This window comes from Atractosteus spatula, chromosome 2, assembly GCF_055471065.1.
Source record: "Atractosteus spatula isolate fAtrSpa1 chromosome 2, fAtrSpa1.hap1, whole genome shotgun sequence".
Taxonomy (NCBI): Eukaryota; Metazoa; Chordata; class Actinopteri; order Semionotiformes; family Lepisosteidae; genus Atractosteus; species Atractosteus spatula.
This window is the reverse complement of record NC_142707.1, coordinates 49,990,520-50,010,879: the sequence shown is the minus strand read 5'-3', so window position 1 is coordinate 50,010,879 and position 20,360 is coordinate 49,990,520. Positions and strand designations below refer to the sequence as shown.

General features: G+C 56.8%; 1 protein-coding gene across 1 annotated transcript; it reads left to right on the top strand.

Annotated features, from left to right (window-relative positions):
* The first annotated feature begins 3,353 nt into the window (after positions 1 to 3,353).
* On the top strand, positions 3,354 to 17,853 carry lbh (LBH regulator of WNT signaling pathway). The gene is made up of 3 exons (XM_088909671.1): positions 3,354 to 3,610; positions 11,717 to 11,819; positions 16,086 to 17,853. The coding sequence occupies exons 1-3, from the start codon at positions 3,582 to 3,584 to the stop codon at positions 16,296 to 16,298; spliced, it is 345 nt and encodes a 114-aa protein (XP_088765797.1). The 5' UTR covers positions 3,354 to 3,581; the 3' UTR covers positions 16,299 to 17,853.
* Positions 17,854 to 20,360: the final 2,507 nt, after the last annotated feature.

Here is a 20,360-nt window from a genome sequence, read left to right as displayed (position 1 = left end):
CTACACTATGTCCAGTGAGCACTGACCAATCCTCTGGAGCTCTGGGACTGTGCTGTGTGTCCAGTATGTACTGACCACTACACTGGAGCTCTGTGACTCTGCACTGTGTACCATGTCCAGTGGGCACTGACCAGTTCTCTGTGAGGCTGTGACTCTGAGCTGTTTCCAGTGTATTTTGACCACTCCTTTGGAGATGAATTTTTAATTACTCTTCTCTAGCTGTAAAATTAAGGCATCTCCAGCAGAGGGAGACAGACACTGCTACATAAGCAGTACAAAGTTCGATTTGTTGTATTAAATGTAATTTTCTCTTGATTTAGTTATTATGCATTCACTGAAGGATTCTAGCCATTTTCTTTCAAAACTCTTAATCGTTTCTTCTTCTATAAACTTCTATAACACTGTAACAGGACTGTTCTACTGTACTGGGACTGTAGCCCATATTGTAACAGGACTGTTCTACTGTACTGGGACTGTAGCTCCTATTGTAACAGGACTGTTCTACTGCACTGGGACTGTAGCCCCTATTGTAACAGGACTGTTCTACTGTACTGGGACTGTAGATCCTATTGTAACAGGACTGTTCTACTTTACTGGGACTGTAGCTCCTATTGTAACAGGACTGTTCTACTGTACTGGGACTGTAGCTCCTATTGTAACAGGACTGATCTACTGCACTGGGACTGTAACTCCTATTGTAACAGGACTGTTCTACTGCACTGGGACTGTAGCTCCTATTGTAACAGGACTGTTCTACTGTACTGGGACTGTAGCTCCTATTGTAACAGGACTGTTCTACTGCACTGGGACTGTAGCTCCTATTGTAACAGGACTGTTCTACTGTACTGGGACTGTAGCCCCTGTTGTAACAGGACTGTTCTACTGCACTGGGACTGTAGCCCCTATTTTAACAGGACTGTTCTACTGTACTGGGACTGTAGCTCCTATTGTAACAGGACTGTTCTACTGTACTGGGACTGTAGCTCCTATTGTAACAGGACTGTTCTACTGCACTGGGACTGTAGCTCCTATTGTAACAGGACTGTTCTACTGTACTGGGACTGTAGCTCCTGTTGTAACAGGACTGTAGACTTCCTGAAAGATCTCTTGTGGGTGTTTGTTACATATTTGTGTCTCAGCTTTCCCATCCATGGCTTCTGCATCCTTGCTGCTATCCCCTCCTTTCCACATGAGGGCAGTAAAGTGTAAGAAACCAGAGGTAGCGTATCCAGGATATACAGTACAGAGTTCTTGACCTCTACTCCTGGTTTGATAGATGTCCACAGAAGAGAGTATTAACCCAGCATGGTTCCATTCAGCCTTTCAGAACTGTGTTGGAATAAAAACTACAAGATTGGAGGCCACAAATCTTACTCTTCTGGATTAACATCTGGGATGCTGACAGCCGGCTTCCTCGGGCCTCGACACACCTCCAGTGTCACGAACAGTTCTTTCCGGGCCCTATGCAGACGACCCGATCCGGAATTGTGAAGAAACACTGGGGAAAAAAACGGAAATCAGAAACAGGTGCAGGTAATGGGGCAGAACAAGGAAGGGCTGGAGTGCCCTTAAGAGGAGGAGTAGCGATCGTGACATCCAGTCTCTGAGGAAAGACATGCGGGAGACCTGCAGTGGGCATTCAGGCATGAAGATTACTTCAAGCGCTGGAAAACCACACCAGCAGCTCCTGGGTGCCACTGAGGGGGTCCTGTGATTCCCACCCAGCCAAGTGACAGATCATGGAGTCCCGAGTGGAGTAGGGTGTCCAGTCCAGTACCGGACGGCAGGTGTATTTGCTGACCAGTTGTTCTAGTGTTGCTTTGAAGAGACTCATCAGCTCTGCAGGACCAGGACTGGACACCCTGCAGACACACTGACCCTCCAGGACCAGGACTGGACACCCTGCAGACACACTGACCCTCCAGGACTGGACACCCTGCAGACACACTGACCCTCCAGGACTGGATTCCCTGCAGACACACTGACCCTCCAGGACCAGGACTGGACACCCTGCAGACACAGTGACCCTCAAGGACTGGACACCCTGCAGACACACTGACCCTCCAGGACCAGGACTGGACACCCTGCAGACACACTGACTCTCCAGGACCAGGACTGGACACCCTGCAGACACACTGACCCTCCAGGACTGGACACCCTGCAGATACACTGACCCTGCAGGACCAGGACTGGACACCCTGCAGACACACTGACCCCCCAGGACTAGGACTGGACACCCTGCAGACACACTGACCCTCCAGGACCAGGACTGGACACCTTACAGACACACTGACCCTCCAGGACTGGACACCCTGCAGACACACTGACCCCCCAGGACTAGGACTGGACACCCTGCAGACACACTGACCCCCCAGGACCAGGACTGGACACCCTGCAGACACACTGACCCTCCACTGTGTGTTTGTGATCCTGGTGGGGCAGCTGGTACAGAATGGCTGCTGTGTGGGGGGTGAAGTGGGTCCCCTCCTGTATGTCAAGCAGTTTGGGTTGATAATAATTATTATTATTGAACTGATGTGATAGGGAGGGGAGTAATTTAAAAGCTACAGACAAGCCCAACTCACGAGAGTATTTCAGGGGACTGACGGGCCCAGCAGGAGCAGAGATCGGGAGAAGATGAATCAGAAGTGAAATCAAGCACAGAGGCGCAGATTTTCCCTGACAGAGAGCCCTCCAGGTGGAAATGTTGCCTTGAGGACCGCAGAACAATCACAGGAGAGCTGGACTGGCCTTGGCAGAAGGACACCAGCGATCCTGGACTGTGGCCGAGTCCCCCTGTGAACCAGCATCCCGGACAGGCCAGGAAGGAACTGGAGGAAGTTTAGGGACGGGCCGGCCCGAACATCCACACTGGTAAGGTAAAGAAAATGACGTCCTCTCTCCCAGATCCCCTGCCTCATCTTGCAGTAATTAATACCTTTGTGACTTCAATGGCACATCACAACATGACGCTGGTGTTGCACCGTCTCTTTGTGTAGCAGTGTGAGAACGGTAATTGTACCTCTGTCTTGCATGCTGTGACTGTGCGCATTACTGTGTCTTCAGATCTGTTGCGGGCAGTGTGGATAATGTGTACAGTACGTGTGTGTGTCTCTCCGTGTCTCAGCGCGGGTGTGGCGCGCGTGTCGCAGTGCCTGCCTGTGGCTTTCAAGCGCTTTTTTTTTCCTCAATGAATCGGGATCTGCTCGCCCGTGATTGGTCAGAGGCGGTGCGTGAGCTGGCGCTCCGCGCGAGTGTTGCCATTGAGGAATTTCAGGCCCTGGCTGAGACGGGAGTGGCTGCAGGAGAAGGACACGCCCCCACTATATAAACGGAGGCAGCCGCCTGTCAGCGGTTCAGACACTGAGAGCAGTATTAGGAAGTGGAGGTATAGCGGACGTCAGCGGCAACGGGACTTTTTTTTTGTTATTATAACTTTCTGTTTTTGCTGATGTTGTGCGTCACCGGCAGTGCCGGGCTGTAGTTCCTCACAGCCGTGGACGTGTGTCAGGAGAGAAGCGAGCTGAGAAATCATTTCTCCCATCACCGTGTTCTTTCGCCCCATCCGCAGGTGTGAATTCATGTCTGTGTGCTACCCCCAGGTAAACTGGTAAGTACCGTCTTCTTTCTGCCCCTCTCCCTGTCTCCTTCCACCCTTGCCCGTCTCTCTGTCTCACCCCCCTCTCAGCCTCGGTTACCTGTCTCCCCCTCTTCCTCGGGCCCCCGGTGTCCTGCGCGGGGGGAGAGCTGGGAGAGGTGTTTGAAATCTCAGCCTGCAGCGGGCTGGAGGTGGACAGAGCGCCCACCTGGGTAGCGCGAGTTTGTCCTCGGGGTGACCTCTGACTGTAGGAGCCCCGGAGCTCCTGGCCGGCGGGAAGGTGCAGATTTAGCGTGGGCTTTGCGCGTTGGGGTGTCCACTCGTGTACCGGCAGGTCCTCATTAATTTCTAAGACGGGGGTCCGGCTGTGTCTCTGCTGGATTTTGTCGGAGAGCCCTGGTGCGAGACCTAGCCAGATGCCCACCGGGCTGGGGAGGCACGATGCACCGAGCCTCCGGTGAGGCTGTCCGGCGAATCTCACGCCCGCCGCGGCGCTGTGGGAGAGCGGCGGGGAATCTGCCGTTTTCTGCGCATAGCGGTGATCGGCAAAGCGCTCCTGCCCCAGGTCAGCCCGGAGCCTCTGTCCCCCCCTGCAGTTCTCGCTGCGAGTTCTCAAGAAATCGCGCAGGAGACGAGTGGAGTCCCTTTCCACAGCAAATGGAAAAAATAACAGCGCCTTTGATTTGAAAGTGTTTTACCGACGGCACTGTTTTTTTCCTACTGTGTGCACGAGCAATCATCCCAGACGTTCGTGGGACGAGTTTCAGGGCTCCGTGGGTGCCTGGAGAGCGCTGTTCGCGTGTTTACTGTAATGTTTAGGTGTTCGTGAAAAATGGCTGGCTTTCAGTAACTAGTCACCTCGCAGCGCTGTCGCAGGAGACGGCGAATTGAAGCGTTGGGTTAAAGTCGAGCTCTGCTAACCAGTGTCAATGAACAATGTGTGGGGCTCCTGGTGCCTGTTTCAGGGTCACAGTGTGTGTGTGTGGGGCTCCTGGTGCCTGTTTCAGGGTCACAGTGTGTGTGTGTGGGGCTCCCGGTGCCTGTTTCAGGGTCACAGTTTGTGTGGGGGGCTCCCAGTGCCTGTTTCAGGGTCACGGTGTGTGTGTGTGGGGCTCCCGGTGCCTATTTCAGGGTCACGGTGTGTGTGTGGGGCTCCTGGTGCCTGTTTCAGGGTCACGGTGTGTGTGTGGGGCTCCTGGTGCCTGTTTCAGGGTCACAGTGTGTGTGTGTGGGGCTCCCGGTGCCTGTTTCATGGTCACAGTGTGTGTGTGTGGGGCTCCCGGTGCCTGTTTCATGGTCACAGTGTGTGTGTGTGGGGCTCCCGGTGCCTGTTTCATGGTCACAGTGTGTGTGTGTGGGGCTCCCGGTGCCTGTTTCATGGTCACAGTGTGTGTGTGTGGGGCTCCCGGTGCCTGTTTCATGGTCACAGTGTGTGTGTGTGGGGCTCCCGGTGCCTGTTTCAGGATCACAGTGTGTGTGTGTGGGGCTCCCGGTGCCTGTTTCAGGGTCACGGTGTGTGTGTGGGGCTCTCGGTGCCTGTTTCAGGGTCACGGTGTGTGTGGGGGGCTGTTTCACTCTTGTCCTGGTGCACAGTGCTGACACCATGCATGTGTTCTCACAGTGCTCATTTGCCCCTCTTGTCTCAGTGGGATTTCATAGTGCCCCTGTTCCCTGGGGTCAGCCCAGCCCCCGTCAGGGGTCACAGCAGGATGGCACCACTGTGCCCAGGGGCAGCACAGGGGACTGGCACTCGTTAAAGCCCAGAGGGCCAGTGTCTCCACTGCAGAGGCCAGCTCCAGGCGTGTCCCTGACTGTCCTGCTGGTTGAGCTGCAGTCTGTGTGTTGCGGTGCTCGAACCCGAGCCCTGCGGTTAGAGAGTGCCGTGCAGTAAAGTCTTCTGCTGTGGCTGGCTGTAGAAGAGGCCCTGCCCTGCACTGGGGCAGTCCGAGATCTCCTGCGTCTGCACTTACTCAGTACAGGCCTGCCATTACAGCTCCTGTTCAGTTTCAGCTCACTAGCTCGTTGCTAATTAAAACTGTAATTCTTAGTCATTAGAGAACTGGGGTTTCCAGTAGCCTGGTCTGGTTAGTGTGCTGTTTGTACAGGGTGCAGCTGCTGGTGGTGAGATATTGTGTGTGCCTGTGCACTGTGAGGCAGTCCAGGCCCACAGCCTTGAGTTCTGGTAGGACAGTGAGGCTGTGCAGGCCTGCAGGTCCTGGGTTCTGGTAGCACAGGGAAAGAACTTGATACAAATATTAAAAGACTGTCCTGCACTGACAGACTGAAAGAACTGAGTATCTTTAGTCTCGAGCAGAGAAGACTGTGAGGAGACCTGATACAAGCATTGAACATTTTTAGACAAAAGTCAACCCAGATCATTTCTTCAGAATTAACAGTGAAACATGAACCAGAGGACACAAGTGGAACCTGTGAGGAAGTGCACTGAAAGTTAAGGACAGGCGGCACGTCTATACACAGAGGGAGCAGGAGTGTTGAACAGGCTGCCCTGCCATGTTGTTGAAGTTGATGCTCTGGTTTCTTTGAAGAAGTAGCTGCATGAGATCCTGGGATCAACTAACTACTAACTACCAAGCTGGCCTGATGGGCCAAGTGGCTCCTTTGATTGTGACCTTTATGTTCTAGATCAAAACAGTCCTGAAGAATCTCCCACAAGGCTGAGGTTGTAGGAGCTGATGTGCTCAACTCTTTGAGACTCTTGGGCAGCTAGTGAGGCCAAGTCTGCTGGCGATTTCAGTCGGTACTCTGTAGCTGTCACCCATCGGGCAAAGTACATGAGTAACACAGCTTCTGGGGTCATAGCTAGGAGGAGCAGGCCAGTCTGTGGCTCAGGCTGCCCTGGAGGAGCAGGCCGGCTCGTTCCTCCACAGCAGGCCCAGTCTGTGGCTCAGGCTGCCCTGGAGGAGCAGGCCGGCTCGTTCCTCCACAGCAGGCCCAGTCTGTGGCTCAGGCTGCCCTGGAGGAGCAGGCCGGCTCGTTCCTCCACAGCAGGCCCAGTCTGTGGCTCAGACAGCCTGTAGGAGCAGGCCGGCTTGTTCCTCCACAGCAGGCCCAGTCTGTGGCTCAGGCAGCCTGTAGGAGCAGGCCGGCTCGTTCCTCCACAGCAGGCCCAGTCTGTGGCTCAGGCAGCCTGTAGGAGCAGGCCGGCTTGTTCCTCCACAGCAGGCCCAGTCTGTGGCTCAGGCTACCCTGGAGGAGCAGGCCGGCTCGTTCCTCCACAGCAGGCCCAGTCTGTGGCTCAGGCTACCCTGGAGGAGCAGGCCGGCTCATTCCTCCACAGCAGGCCCAGTCTGTGGCTCAGGCAGCCTATAGGAGCAGGCCGGCTCGTTCCTCCACAGCAGGCCCAGTCTGTGGCTCAGGGTGCCCTGGAGGAGCAGGCCGGCTCGTTCCTCCACAGCAGGCCCAGTCTGTGGCTCAGGCTGCCCTGGAGGAGCAGGCCGGCTCGTTCCTCCACAGCAGGCCCAGTCTGTGGCTCAGGCTGCCCTGGAGGAGCAGGCCGGCTCGTTCCTCCACAGCAGGCCCAGTCTGTGGCTCAGGCAGCCTATAGGAGCAGGCCGGCTCGTTCCTCCACAGCAGGCCCAGTCTGTGGCTCAGACAGCCTGTAGGAGCAGGCCGGCTCGTTCCTCCACAGCAGGCCCAGTCTGTGGCTCAGACAGCCTGTAGGAGCAGGCCGGCTCGTTCCTCCACAGCAGGCCCAGTCTGTGGCTCAGACAGCCTGTAGGAGCAGGCCGGCTCGTTCCTCCACAGCAGGCCCAGTCTGTGGCTCAGACAGCCTGTAGGAGCAGGCCGGCTCGTTCCTCCACAGCAGGCCCAGTCTGTGGCTCAGGCTGCCCTGGAGGAGCAGGCCGGCTCGTTCCTCCACAGCAGGCCCAGTCTGTGGCTCAGGGTGCCCTGGAGGAGCAGGCTGGTTTGTTCCTCCACAGCAGGCCCAGTCTGTGGCTCAGGCTGCCCTGGAGGAGCAGGCCGGCTCATTACGTGTGCATCAGTTAAATGACTGAACCCTCAGTGGACCTGATTACAAGCTTTTAGATTAGATCTTCAGTTCATTAATGCGCAGGAGGTGCGGTTTAGCCAGTGCGTTTAACAACTTCAAACCACCAGCCTGTGAACACGGAGGAACCTGGAGAGGATCCATGTGAAGGGTTCGTGTGAGTGAAGAGCTCAGCTGTGATGGAGGCCAGGTGAGCCCCTGCTCTAGATGGGCTCTGAACCTCGCCTCTCAAAGCTGCTGCTGTAAGTCTGTAGAGCTGTCGCATGGGAAGGCTGTACTGAACACTGGGGTGAGGAACATTTTTAATGCCAATTCATTGTGGTCTTGCTCTCCAGAGAACGCGTCGGTGATGTTGACTGGACAGTGACAGTGCAGACAGGGTGGGAGCTGGCCTCGACCCTGTAAGCTCGCGTTTCGGCAGCTCTGTTTTTAAGCCCGGAGAGCTCAGGATGGCCTGCGGCCTTGGAGACGAGAACGCGGCGGCTTGTTTGTTGTTCTGTGCGAGCGCTTCTCATCAGCGGGGCCCAGAAACCCGGAAGCGCGCTTCCTGCTCGCTGGGGGAGTGAGGGTCGGCACGGTTTCTCCTTCCTGCTGCGAAGCCCGAGCAGCGCCGTGTTCCTCAGCGCCCGCTGAAGGAGGCCACGGGCCTGCGGGGGGCTAGAGGGGGGCGCCAGCTGTTTCCTGCGCTGGCGGTCCAGGGCCACTCCGAGTTTGAAGAGGCCCGGGGGCAGTGAGCATCATGAGCTCTTGAGAGCTGCAGAGGACCAGCTGGTAAAAACGAGAGTTAGCTTTCATTCTGTTCGACCCAGGGCTGTGCTGGGCAGCACGGACTGGGAGCTGTGGGACACTAGCAGCGACGGAGCTGGGTGATTGATGTGGAGGGGATTCCCCTCTGCAGAGGGGACTTTCGGCTCCTTTGTGTGGCAGACAGCACACACTCTAACTCCCTGCGCCCACACACACACACACAGCAGGGATTGTGTTAACTGGTGATTTGTCTAGAACCTGCTGGAGTATGAAAAGCTTCTGTTTCTAAGGATGCTTTGGGGATGCTACATCCTCCCGGGCAGGCGTGCCGCGCCCTCCCCCCCTCCTTGACAAGTCCATTACAGAGGAGACTGGAGCCAGCCTGCGGTCCTCCTGCGCTCCTGTAGGTGCCCAGAGCACAGAACCATAAAGGCCTCCAACAGGAGGAGGCTACTGGGGCTACCTGGGGAGTCTGCCTGTGACACAGAGTTCACTGGGGTGAGGGCACCCCTAATCACCGAGCCAGGCTGAGCTGGAGCCCCTGGTCTTGCTTCATGTCCGCACGCAGCTGGTCCTTCTGGGGGAGCTGCAGTCCCTGAACGAGACGCTCTGGGCTTCCAGTTTTAACTGCAGGGCCATGCTCTGACTTTTTTCCATCCTTTATTATTTTCTATTCTGTTATTCTTAGCAGAGCAGGATGTTTATACGAATCCAGAGGAGAAATATGGCTGGCAATAGTGTGTTTATCTTTATCCTTAAAGGAAGTTTCTTAAATAGTCACGCTGTTAAGGTCTCTCTCTCTCTCTCCCGAGTTATTTCCTCTTGGCTCCGGGCTGTGCAGAGCTGACGGGGAGCAGCGTTGCAGATCGCTCTTTGCCTCTCGTGTGGGTTGGGTGTCATTGTGCTCGTCTCCGAGTACAGTCAGCGCCCAACACCAGTAACCCAGCAGGGGGAAGAAGGGTCCATCACAGCTTGGTTCAACAAGCCTGGCAGGAGCCTCTTGCTTCTTCCAGGCAGAAAACAGGGCCAGCGAAGGACTCCGAGGTTTTAGAACAGGAAAGACCCTGTGCTGTTGCAGCCTCGAACCCCAGTGCAGCCTCCCTGCCTCTGTTTCCCAGGGGGCTGTGGGCTCCAGGTACTGGTAGCTCCTTGTGCTGATGCAGACAGAAGCACAGGAAGTGCAGTTTGAGGGGTGTTTTTGTTTCTGTAGGGCTGTTATTAGAATGGAAATACTTTAAGATGTGCTCGAAACCAGTGAATTAGCAGTATTTCTTCCACTCTGGATAGCTAGTGGGAGTACAGACACCACCCAACCACAAGACCTCTGCCTCTTTCACATCAGACTGTCTCTCTGAAGTAGGCCAACATTTTATCTTTGTTTCGATGTAAGAAAGACGTTCATCTGAATATCCAGATTTTTCCCGGCACTGATCAAAACAAAGCCTCTGGTTCTAGTTAATAGAATAATAGAAGTTCCCCTTTAATTTAATCTGGTGAAACTTTCTCACTCCTCCCCCTGTGGTGCAGAATGGTGCTGTGTGTCTCCAGGTGGGGCTGCTGGTGCAGAATGGTGCTGTGTGTCTCCAGGTGGGGCTGCTGGTGCAGAATGGTGCTGTGTGTCTCCAGTGGGGCTGCTGGTGCAGAATGGTGCTGTGTGTCTCCAGTGGGGCTGCTGGTGCAGAATGGTGCTGTGTGTCTCCAGTGGGGCTGCTGGTACAGAATGGTGCTGTGTGTCTCCAGGTGGGGCTGCTGGTGCAGAATGGTGCTGTGTGTCTCCGGTGGGGCTGCTGGTGCAGAATGGTGCTGTGTGTCTCCGGTGGGGCTGCTGGTGCAGAATGGTGCTGTGTGTCTCCAGTGGGGCTGCTGGTACAGAATGGTGCTGTGTGTGGGGTTGGGATGCTGGCATAGTGTGTGAAGAAATTATCAAACATTAATTTTCCCAGTCGGCTGGCAATGACCCCACACCACACAAGCTCCCTCGAGGGATGACCCGGAGCAGGGCAGGTGTAGTCATGTACGGCTTCTCCATGCACACGGAGTGCTGGTCTGTGTGCCGCGCACAGGAAACCCTTACCGTTGCGCGTTGGGTTCTTGTTTGCGGTCCAGCTGCAAACGAGAGGTTTTATATTGTGATGGAAATGTTTATATTTATATTTGGACTACACTCTTTAAAAAGCGCATTTCCCTCGGTGGTTCTCTGGTTCTGGTGTAGATGCCAGCGCTCGGTCTCCGCGGGGCTGTGGTCTGTGCATGTGCACTTTCTCCAGCTTGACTGGAAACGAGTCCACGAGGGAGGCCGTTCCAGCTGCAGGCACGTTATAGACGGACAGCAGCACCCTTCCCCAGCCTCTCATGATCTTGCAGCCCATCTCGGAACAGCAGGAATGTGTGGCACAGCCGGCTCGAGACCCACTGCTGCCTGCGCGCGGTGCAGGTGAAGCACGTCCCCCTGCGGGGCCGCCCCAGTTGTGACCGGGTGGGGCGGAGACCCCGGTCCGCCACCGAGATCCTTCCCCACGCCACTGCCAGGTTCCTGGACTGACGGCCCCTGTAGACCGAGCCCTGAGGCTGAGCGGGTGTGTGAGGAGGCCAGGCTCGCTGGGCTCTGAGGGGCTGATCGCCCACCCTCCCTCCTCTGCGTCCGTGTCACACAGGGGGGACAGTCGGGGCACGCCTGCAGGGCAGTTTCACTTTCCCTCTCGTCTTCCTTTCTGTTTCGTCGCGCTCGCTGTGCCGCCTCAGGCGCCGCGGTGTTCACAAGTGTCGACTGTGCTAGTGAACGGGAAGGGCCCGGAGGAGCGCTAAGGAATGCGTTGTCAAAGCGAGGCCGTGGTATAGGGACAGTCCGGCGTGGAGCTGGGCTGAGAGGGACGGTGAGGCCAGGGCTGGCGCGCCGTGGTCAGTGCCGCTGGAGAGGCCCGCTCTGTGTGCAGGAATCCAGCGCTGTGCACTGCGCTGCACGCCTACAGCAACTTTCACAATGACTGTGCTGCAGCCTCAAATGTGGGTTCCCGTCACAGCCCAGCGCAGCCGCACAGCGCTACCGTGCTGTACAGCAGCAGCGCACAGCTAGGACAGCGCCCTCAGACTCCAGCCTTCGCTGAAGACGGAAAGACGCTGTCTTTTGTTTTCCCCTGCTGTGGCTCTTCTGTAATTGAGCTAACCCCTGCCTCGGAGGTCCCACTCGACGCGAGAGCACTGCACCAGATCCGAGAGCGCCTCCCGAGCAGCGGGGACGTGGACGGCAACACTGGAAGATCAAGTGTCTGCTGCTGTCCGTCTGCCCCTCTGGGCTCTGTAGAGCGCTCTCTGCTCTCTCCTGGGTCCCGTCTCACTGCGCCCTCCCCCCCTCTGCCCCGCAGCTGCGCGTTCCTGCCCTCCTGCGAGATGACCGAGGTGATGATGACCAGCGCCCCCATGGACGATATCCGGCTGAGCCCTGGAAAAGACAGGCACTCCTACCAGGTAGGGTCCTTCTCCCCTCCAGACCCGGTCACCTCTTCGGTCCCGGTCCTGTTCCAGAACCGGCTTGGGCTTGCTCACACCTGCGATGCCTCTACTGTGTTGGGCTGCAGGAGGGGTTTGCTGGGCTGAGGTGTGTGAGTGAGACACCCTCCCTACCTGTCCCGATCGTCAGACTGAGCCCAGGCTGATGGCCCTGATCTCTGCACGCATCTCTGTTGCTGTGAATTGCAAGAAAGTTAGAAATGGTCTGTACCCCCCTGTTCTTCAGCAGAACTCCCATTTTGTGTGGCTCTGTACCAGTTTGTATGGGAGAGCCTGTCCCTGCCTGGGGTGGGTCTGGACATGGCTTCTGAATCAGTGGGGCTGTGGTTGAAGTGCTGTCATTCTAAATGGCTCCTGCTGAGCAGACACACATTCCCCTCCTTTCCCAGAAGTGGCACTGCTGCCCTGGCTGTCCTGTACAAGGTGCCAGAGAGGTTCTGCTGCCTCTCCGTTGGTGTCTGTCATCCATCTGCCAACAGGTCCTCACTCTCTCCCTCACACACTCGCACACCATCTCGCTGGCCTCGCATTCCCCACGTTCCACTCATTCCACTCGCTTCCCACTGGAGCGACCCCTGGTACCAAACACGCACAGGGCCAGGACCCAGAACCGACTGCTCTCTGCACGAGCTCAGCCCCACCCCGGGCCCAAAGACACTGCAGGGCCAGGACCAGAACCAACCCTCTCTGCATGAGCTCAGCCCCACCCAGGCCCAAACTCACTGCCCTCAGCCCCCCTCTGGCTTCTTTCCCGCGCGGCTCCAGCAGATGCTTTCAAGTTGTTCATGTTCGACAGGTAGAAGCGTTCTCCTTTCCCTCTTCCGTTGCCACTCACAGCAGCCCCTGTGTCTGGACCGCGGGACACACCCTGTTATTAACAGTGTTAAGCCTGTTCATTCGCTATTCTTTGCTTCTGCTGGAAAGGAGTGTATTTCACTCCAAGAACAGGACATGCCATTTTACGCAGAGCTGGTGGAATGAGCTGCCCAGTCATGTTGAAGCTGATACCCTGGTTTCTTTCAAGAAACAGCTGGATGAGATCCTGGGATCGTTTAAGTACTATCTACCAAATAGGACTGATGGACCAAATGGCCTCTTGTTCATAGTTCTCCTGTACCTGTTTTGTGGAGTCTGTGTATTTGGCGTCCTGAGCCTGTTGCCTCTCTCTGGGGGGTCTCTGCCAGGTGATACCAGGCGCTAAGCAGATTAGCAGGTGGCAGGAAGTTAGCAGCTTAATCCCTGAGTACGTGCAGCTTGTCTGCCTGCCTGCTGTGCTGTCTTTTCTTCAGCCTTGTTTTGGAAACTAGCAAAGAGCAGATATTGTTGTCCTGTTTGTTTTCTCTGCTATTGTTGTCCATTTATCTTTGCTGGACTTGCATTGGCCGAGAAGCTGGAGACCCTTTCACCTTGCTTCCAGAAAAGCAGGCCTCCGTTCCTGGCCATCTGTCTGCGCACGTCTCGGGTTTAAGAGTGCAGTCCGGAGGGCGAGGCAGGTTCCGGGTTCAAGCCCCGACTGTGCCACTGACCCTCTTTGCGCTCACGAGAACAGGACAAGTGAGGCACTGCCCTCTGTGACTGGTCTGTGTCAGTTCTTAACACCCTCTTTAGACTTGACCTCATCCCCTAATCAATCAGGACCACTCCTTAAGGAGTCTGGGGAGACGTGAGCCCACACTTCCGGATCTAGAGGGAGCTCACAGGAGTCCGGCTGTCCTGCTGGCGCCGGAGGAGCCCGTTCCTCAGCACTGCTGGACTGTGTTCACACGAATCGCACCCCCTCAGTGCCAGCCGAGGTGCGAGAGTATTTTCCTCTTGACTGAGAATCGGGGGGGGGGGGGGCGCGCGTGTGCTGGAATGGAGCGTTGCCTTGTTTGCCCTGCCCCGCTGGCGTGGGCAGATCAGTGCCCAGCCCCTGATAGGATCTGCTGAGCTCCTTTAATCGGATGAGCCCGCGATGACGTGCAGCCTAATTTGCCCGTTAGGCTCATCCGTGTCAGAGTAAGACGTCAACGGATGGGTTCTGCTCAGGCTTTTCACTAAGTCCCTCGACTCCAGAGCTTGTATCCGCTTGCTCCTGAAGTCTGGAAGCCCCTTCCGCACGGAACGGGACGTGCGAGTCCGCTGCCCTTGCCAGAAGCAGCTTGAACGCACTCGAGCAGGAGCATGACGCTGACCGGTACCGGACAGGAGAGAGCTCCTCTCTCCGGCTGGGAGCCAGAGCCCCAGGGGGACTCTGTCCTGCCCTCTCTCCCTGTCCTGGGGCACCGGGTCACTCCAGCCCCCTGCCCCTCCATTATTATGTAAACAGAATATTTTTAGAAATCCCCTTTTTTTCTCGGAAGACTATCCACAGCCGGGAAGTTGCCTAATGGAAGGCTTTATTTTCCGGCAGCGAGTGACGGGAGCAGGGGGCTTTGATCTTGAGCGGGCGGAGGGGCGCGGGGCTCTGTGGGCGGGCGATCTGAACGCTCCCACCGGCGCGATCTTGGACAGCCAGGGGCCCTGCCCTCTCCACCCCCTCTTCCCTCTGCTGCCGAGAGCGGGAAGCCGGTGGGTTTCTGGCCATCGCAGGACGGGGGGGCCCCGCCGAGCTGGGCCGTTCGGACCGGACCGGATGGCACCAGCACCACTTCCTCCCAGAGACCCGCGCTCTGCCTGCAAGAGGAGAGAGGGGCAGGGCCCTGGAGCGCCAACCAGCACGCCAGCCGCCCGCTGACAGGCTTCTAATCTGCCTCGCAGCAGCTGCCCGCGCCAGCCGCCAGCCCCTCGCCACTTCCTCAGCAGGGCGATAATCACCCCGCCCCCCCCACCACTGAAACATGCAAGGGGACTGGCACAGAGCACTTCACCGCCAGGGAAGGTGCCGGAGCCGTCCTCGCAGAGCCAGGGCAGTACTGTCAAGTGGACTGCGGCAGCTTTTATTTCATTCGCATCTAGTCCAGTGTGAAGGGCTAGCAGGGCTTCTCACGGTCCTCGTGTTTCAGGGCTAAACCAGCTGCCCCGTGTAGGGAGGGGGGGGGCTCCTGATTTCTGGAGTGGGACTTTGAATAGCTAATTGATCCCAGGGTCTCATCCAGCTGTTTCTTGAAAAACCAGGATATCCGCTTCAGGCTGAGGGGTTTGTTTCATACTCCCACACCCCGTTGTGTACAGACAGTCGCCCCCCCCCCCCCATCCTGACTGACCACAGCTGGAGTGATGGAAGCAGCTGGTTGCATGTTCATAGAGACTGACTGAAGATCTCAGGGCAGACTGGGCCTGGCGCAGACCATGGCTCTGCCGCTGACACTGTCAAAACTCCCTTAAAGACCCATCTCTTCTACAGCTTTTCATCTGTGTGATGGGGATTTACTGGGTCAACTGCACTCCTGTTTTTTCCTACTGTACTTCCTGTCGAGTGTGCCGGGTGCCTCTGTACTGTGCCTGTACTTAGTGCGGTGTTTATGTGCTTATGGAAGAACACAGCTGCAGCACACGGTGAAAAAACGCAGCCATGTGGTCGGATGCTTCTCCCCTCCTCCAGAGTCTTGCCTTCGCTCTCTTGTCCGTTTTTCTGCTTTGTTTGAAAAAGTAACGTGTTCAAGCACGCATTCCTCTCGAGCCGGCTCGCCCCTGGCCCCTCTTCCTGGCCCTGTCAGTCCGTGATGATTCCCACACGGTCTGGCTGCTGTCTGCCGGCGTCCCTCTGCGAGAGCGCTCTCCTCGGCCGTCCCGGGGCTGTGCAGCTGCTCGCCGTGTTCCTGCCCGCACTGCTCTCCCAGTGGGGAGCCGCCACAGCTGTCCAGCTGTGCGGACGGCTCTCTGCTCATGCTTTCTCTTCAAAACATGGGACGGGGTTCAACGTGCTTTGGCTCCGACATCTCGTGAAGCTCTCGAGACGGGAGGAGCGAGGTCGGAGGTCGGAGGTCGGGGGGCAGCCCTGCAGGACGCCAGGGCTCCGAGCTCGGCCATGTCCCTCCCCCCCCCCCCCCCCCCACAGCTGCGGTGTCTCTGCTCCCAGTGCCAGGGACGGCGGATGGGACTGGAGCCTGATGCTTTGTTTCCACTGGGCTGCGTGCCCGGACTCGAAGATGGAGGTTTAAAAATAGGCTCCAGGATCCTGATAGCGCTGAAGTATGTGCCGCGGTGCCGGCCGCTTCGTCAGCAGCGGTGGGGCTGCGAGCGGCGGGCGGCCGCCGGTGCGGGGAGGGGGAGTCTCACCCTCTCCCGGGCTTCTCTCCCCAGATCTTCCCCGACCCCTCGGACTTCGAGCGCTGCTGCAAGCTGAAGGACCGGCTGCCGTCCATCGTGGTGGAGCCCACGGAGGGCGAGGTGGAGAGCGGGGAGCTGCGCTGGCCCCCCGAGGAGTTCCTGGTCAGCGAGGAGGAGGAGGAAGAGGAGAAGATGAGCCAGGAGGGCGGGAGCCCCTGCCCCCCGGCCCAGGACCTCCAGCACTAGAGTGGGGCTCTCGGGGACACAGAGACACAGCCCTCTCCCCCCTCCCCCCTCCCCCCCAACACGCACACAGGCACCCGCACGCCCGCTCTGTTTACAGCGCTCTCTGCCAGATCACTATCGGCCTTCCTGCCTGTCGGCGGAGGGCTGTGTAGGAGGCAGGCTCGGTGTGTTTTTGTCTCTTTCCACCTTTGTCTGGGGCAATGACTGATCTTTTTTTTTTTTTTTTTTGCTCTGGAAAACATGAGAGTTGGGGTTTCTGTTATTGTTTTTCTTGTACCGGTTTTTTATTTTTCCAACCACGGCGAGCGCAGGGGGGTGGGGCGGGGGGTTTCTGGCTGACGGCGAGAGGACGGAGGGACAGGTGCCGCAGAAGCGAGCTGACATCGGGACAGCGGTGGGGGTGGGGGCTCCTCCTCTCTCCTGTCCAGCGACGGCACAACCCCCGGTCGCCCGCCGCCCCCCCCGTGCTCGTTTTCCCGCCTGTTCCTGTGTGCACGGCATGCTGCGTCGTTCCACTTCCTGTGTCCCGGCCGTGGACCTGCCCCGCAGGTGTCTGGCTCTTGAGGACCCCAGTTTAACAGAGACATGGTGAGACGGAGCAGGACGGAAACGGTGCTCTGCCAGCCGGTTTCCAGCCCTCCTGCCAGTCGAGCTTGGCGGGCGTGGGAAGCCAACCAGCACTTCCTGTTCGGTCAGGCCGCAGAGCCGCGCGCCGCTGGGGCCCTGTCCCAACGTCTCTCGGCGTTGGTGCTCCAACTCCAGCAGGGTGAGAGCGCTCCTCTCTCGCTGGGGGGCAGGGAACTGTGGGTAAACCAAGCTTCTCCCATCGCGGAGGACGAGCCGTGCGGGGCCCAGTGCCCGCCGCACACGCCAGCTGGAGCTCGGCGGTAGGGTTGGACTTGGAGATGGGTGGATCCCTCCGGAGCCCAGGGACTTGGAGAGGGAACTGAAGGGGCATGGAAATGGACTGCAGTCGTCAGTGAGGTCGTTCGTGCGAGAGCGTCTCTCCCAGGCCCGTCCCGAGCTCTTCCCGGCACCGTGCCAACACGTGGACTGATCCACCAGGGCTCCAGAGCAAGACCCGACCTCAACGCCACGGGCCGCCTCTACGGCGCCGCCTCCTGGTCAGGCCGAGTCCGTCTCTCCGGCCCATTTCAAGCAGAACGGGAGCGCCCTGCCCCTGGCTCTGCGGGCCCTGTCCCCATCGCGCGCGCGCGCGCGCGCGCGCGCGAGGCTGTTGGGGTGACTGAGGGGGAGGGGGAGACCGCGGCAGGTGAAACAGGTTTTGATGTTTTGCTGGCCTGGGAGGCCCCCTGAGACTGACCGCCGTCCTTTTCTGTCCTTCTGTGTAAATGTGTCACGTTTTCATTGTGGTTGTCTGAACACAGCAAGACTGTATATTTTCTCTCTCTCTCTCTGTGCTATAGTCTGTAGGATTTGTCATTATTTTTCCTTTTCTGTAAAGCTCAGGGAGAAAGCTGGCATTTTTTCAAACCACATTTCTGTCGCGGAGACAGAGACAGTTTGTAAATAAACGGTTGAAAGTGCTTTCCAAGGCCACGGTGTCTGTCTCTGTCAGTCTGGGAGGAGATCGGCCAGCAGGGCCGGATCTCTTCAGGACTCGGCTCGGGGGCTGCCGTCCCACCCCTGTGGGTGAGAGCCGAGCCCCAGGGTGTCGTTGCTCCTTAAATCGCCCATGAGGCCGTACAGAACTCTGGATCTTAAGGCTGCAGTGGATTTAAAAACACCTAGAAAGCCAACAGGCTGCTGCTCTCCAGGACTGGCTGACTTCAATCTTGTGCTCACGCTGGGGGTTTCTTGAGAGTTTGTGTTGTCGCTGTTCAAATGGCTTTGGAGTCTAACATCGTCAATGCAGTGTGTGAGCGGGGAGACAGCCACACTGATGTCGGGTTTAGAGTAACACAGACTCCAGTACTGTCGGTGTCAAGACGGACATTTCCACCATGGCACTTCAGATCTTGGCCAAGGAGGAGCACGTGTACTGTATGTTATAACACAGTGGCCCAGAGGGAGAGCAGCTGAGAACTGGACCTGCTTCCACCCCGAGTTTCTCTCAGGAGGGTCGGACCCTGACCAGCTATGTGCGGTACCCACGATGCCAAGCAGGCAGGCAGCCCGTTGGGGAGACAGGCCCGTCTCCTTCCTCTTCACCTGCTCCTGCCAGCCTCCTCGCTCCCACCTCTGTCTGTTCCCCTCTGAGGCTCTGTAGTCCCCTTGCAGGCTGAGATAATAGAGGGGTAGACAGGTGTCGGGTGGACAGAGAGGCAGACAGACACCGGGTGGACAGAGGAGCAGACAGGTGTTGGGTGGACAGAGGGGTAGACAGGTGTCGGGTGGACAGAGAGGCAGACAGACACCAGGTGGACAGAGGGGTAGATGGATGTCAGGTGGACAGTGTGGCTTTATGGGCATCTCAAACATGCGCACACACATCTGAATTTGGAAGGTGTTTTTTTCAGAACACACACAGTGACCACAGGGTGTCATCAGGGATCAAAGCACCTAACTGCACAGGACTGTGCTGCCTTGTTTTGCCTCTGAGAGTGCTGCAGTGTGTCTGCTCTCATGCCCTGCCACCAGGTGGCGCTGTGCCAGGGGTCACCATGTTTACACTACAGCAGTGACAGAATCTGCACCATCTTTAACAGTGCCCTCTCCTCTCCTCAGTCTCACGCTCCGTGTTCGGTGTCTCTTCCTCTCTCCTCTCCCCCTTCCCCCCCCACCTGCTCAGCTTTTGCACACAGTGATTTCCTGTGTGTCGGTGAGCCCAGGCTGCAGCGAGTGTATAAATAGCACCGTGTGGACCGCAGCCCTGTCTTCCTGCCTGCTGCAGCTCTGCTCAACTGCGCCCCCTGTCTCTCCGGGCGTGCGTCTGCGCCAGTGCTGCCGTGCCTGTGTGCATCGTCATCTCCACCTGTGCATGTCTGTGAAAGTCTTCGAGTGTGTAATGTGCGCAGCTACGTGGTTTATCTGTGTTCACCTTCTACACAATCTGCTGTTTTCTTCTTTCCTCTCTCTCCCCTCTCTGATACCCTGTCCTCTCCCTATTCACTCTGTTCCTCAGGCTGTGACAGGGGGGTAAATACTGGGCTGCCAGTTCAACTGAGTTCCCTCCTCCCTCTCCCAGTAGGATTGGGACCCGTTGTGATGCTGGCGGGTGTGGGAATTCTGGGATTAGATTTATTTTAGAGAAGAATGTTTGTTGAAACCCCGAGTGTTTCTCACAGTGCAGTAGGAAGTACATCTCTGTCTCAGTGTCTCCCTGCTGTCTGTTTCCCCAGCCTCTGAGCTGGCCATAGAGCTGTATTGACCTGTACTTCGTCAGGGTCTGTTTCTGTTTGCTGTTTCTGATCTTGGTCAAATATTCGGCTAGTGTGTATTGTCTGTTTAGGGTTCTGTAGCATTCCAGTTTATGTTGTGTTTGTGTGTGTGTGTCCCAGTGTGTGAGATATTGCTGTTTGATCTGTGCTGTGATGTGGCTGAGTCTGAGTTGTGGTGCTGTACAGTAGCAGTGCTGTCCTGGGGCTGGCTGGTCTCGGTGTGGCTTGGAGTGGGAGTACCAGGACAATCCCTGTCCTCTCTGATCCAACCGTCCTCATTGATATAGATATTGATCAGTGTCCGGCCAGGAGCTCAGACTGTTCCCACACCTGTTATTTAATTGATATAGATATTGATCACCATTGGGCTCAGCTTTCAGCTCTCACTGTGCACTTGCTCGGATCTCTACCCTTTCTCTGATCCCGTACCCTGCCATGCTGTCCCAGTGGAGAGTGCCAGTCTGTTTTCCTCATTACAGTTATAAATAATCCCCAATTTTCCACTCAATCCTGGGAGCAGACCTTTTCGCAGACTTTGGAAAATTGACTTTACCCACACAGTAAAATACGCACAAAGATACACAGACAGTGAAATACACTGTCAAATTATATACACAAACACACTGACAGTGAAATACACACACAGACACACTGACAGTGAAATATACACACAGACACACTGACAGTGAAATACACAATGAAGTACACACACAGACAGTGG